Genomic DNA, 2,155 nt, shown 5'->3' with positions numbered 1-2,155 from the left:
TCTATTAAATGAAATATTTTTCCGGAAATAATTTCAATTCGGTGCTGGCTAATTTCAGGTTCTAATGACAAGGATTTTGAGCTAAATATGCCCACCATGGTTGAATTTATGGGGTATGTGAAAAACGGCTGGAGATCACGAATTAATCTGCTATGCAAAATAAAACTAGAGCCGTAACTTTCGATTCGCACTAATTTGTATATCTTGTACTGACATTCCTTAACATATTAAAGGATTAAAGAAAAAGTTATTGTGATATATTTTTTGACCGGGCACATTGTTATTAAATTTGTCTACTTTATGAAAAACATTCAATAAGCTTTTCTCAACAATTCTATTGTATAGCTGTTCTATTACGAAGTCGCTTTTTTTAACCATAACTTTCAACTGCCCTAGAAAGTTTTCAAAAGGAAAGGCGCTAATAGTTTCTAAAGAATTAAATTTCAACGCCTGTCTACTTAAATGGGTTAAGCAATGGAAATTAAAAGATAACATTGTAAATGAATAGAGTGTAGGTATTTCTTCAACAAATTTATTTAGCAAAGCATCGGCAAGCCCATTTTTGGTTTTGCAATATTCCTCATGAAGGAGAAGTCTTATTCCCAAGCTGAGAACCAAGAAATGATTATATCTTGCAGTATCTAAAAAGCCTTTCATAACTACTGGTCCAGTGTATAGTAAAAATGTACGAAGCTCTGTAGCTTTGAATCTTTCTAAATCATCAAGTGGTCTTGGTTTTCGGCTGATTTCTTTTGGAAAAAATATTTTTAATGAACAAAATTGTGCACTTATAAGGCTTATAGAGTCACGCCTTAAAGAAAAAGGTTGCCTTCTTACTCTTGTCCAAGCCACTAATATAGTTTTCACAACCCCTAAGCAAACAACGTGCATGTAATCGAAAGGAAATTGTTCTACCATATCGATTTGAAGTTTTTCTAAAGCAGGTTCCTCGGTTATATTGTGGTGATCTGGGTACAAGCGGTTTCTAAAACTTTCATTACATGTAGACACATTATGCTCTTTTTTGAAGATAATTCGTCGTTCAAATCTTTCTCCCTTCTGAACACATTTATTGCAGCAATAATATCCAGAATGATGTTTAACTCCTAAAATAAATGCCCATGCTGGTGCATCATTTATAAATGCTCTTATTCCGATATTAAAGTGTTTATTCCTACAAATCATTCCATCTCTAACTAATGTTTGTAGCTCGTCAACGAATTCTTTTAAATAAATGTTTGGGTCTTTAGGTTTGGAATTGCCTACATAAATACCTACAACTATCACGGGTTTTGTACCATTCACGTTTATTAATATTGGCCAAGCTTGTTTAAGCGAGCTTTTGAGCAAAGGCAACCCATCAACGTTTACATTAAGAAAAATATTTGGAGAATGGAAATCAGAGTTAATTAAAAAATCTGTAAGAGCATCCCTAACGCCATAGTGAACGTATTCCCCTGGGTCTACTTTTCGTTTCACTATACTGCGTGGTGTACTTTTCAAAGTACGAACGTCCTTGGGTAAGTCGGAAATCTTTTCAGATAGCAAAACTAGCAATGCATTTCCCGCCTGTTTACTAATGTTATTAGCAGACACCCATTTTGCTGATCTTATTGTGAAAGGCTCCCCTTCAACTTGACTGCTTGTTGTGGTTGAAATATCGATGTCACCAATTGCAGTACATGGAGGCACTAAGTCGGTGCAGTTTGGTTGGATGTCGATCGGGATTAAGCATCCGCCAATAACCGCAATGTCTAGGCTGTTCTCCAAGCCTTCTGGTACTTCAGCCAAAGCTTTCCTTTTGGTAGCTATTGCGGCTGCTACATGGCTAGCCTCGCGTATAAAATTGCGACACTTTCTGTTTGGCATTATACACACGCGTAAACTACAATCAAATGCAAATTTTATGAAACAAACTTTATTTTGGTTATTTAATCACCTTAAATGCTAGAAATAATAATATTTCACTTTATTTTATGTTCACTGCTCGAGCAACGCTTGTCAAAACAAAAATGTGCTGCCACTCCGAAAATTTATCGAGTTAGCGAACAATTTGCTTAAGAGTTTCTTTCGCAAATTGTTCGCTGAAGCGAACCTTCGTTCTTGTATCGAGTTAGCGAACAATTAGCGGAAGAGTTTCTTTCGCAAATTATTC

The 2,155-nt window shown here is 35.6% G+C and overlaps 1 protein-coding gene across 1 annotated transcript; it reads right to left on the bottom strand.

The window, feature by feature from the left end:
• Positions 1–219: 219 nt before the first annotated feature.
• LOC118752972 lies at positions 220–2,107 on the bottom strand. The gene has a single exon (XM_036487818.1). It carries the CDS (start codon positions 1,867–1,869, stop codon positions 220–222), a length of 1,650 nt encoding a protein of 549 aa, XP_036343711.1. The 5' UTR covers positions 1,870–2,107.
• Between the last annotated feature and the right edge of the window lie 48 nt (positions 2,108–2,155).

The sequence above is a fragment of the Rhagoletis pomonella genome, unplaced genomic scaffold (assembly GCF_013731165.1).
Source record: "Rhagoletis pomonella isolate Grant_MI unplaced genomic scaffold, Rhpom_1.0 Rhpom_scaffold_02016, whole genome shotgun sequence".
Lineage (NCBI taxonomy): Eukaryota > Metazoa > Arthropoda > Insecta > Diptera > Tephritidae > Rhagoletis > Rhagoletis pomonella.
The sequence above is the reverse complement of the archived record's forward strand: the minus strand, read 5'-3'. Positions and strand labels throughout refer to the sequence as shown.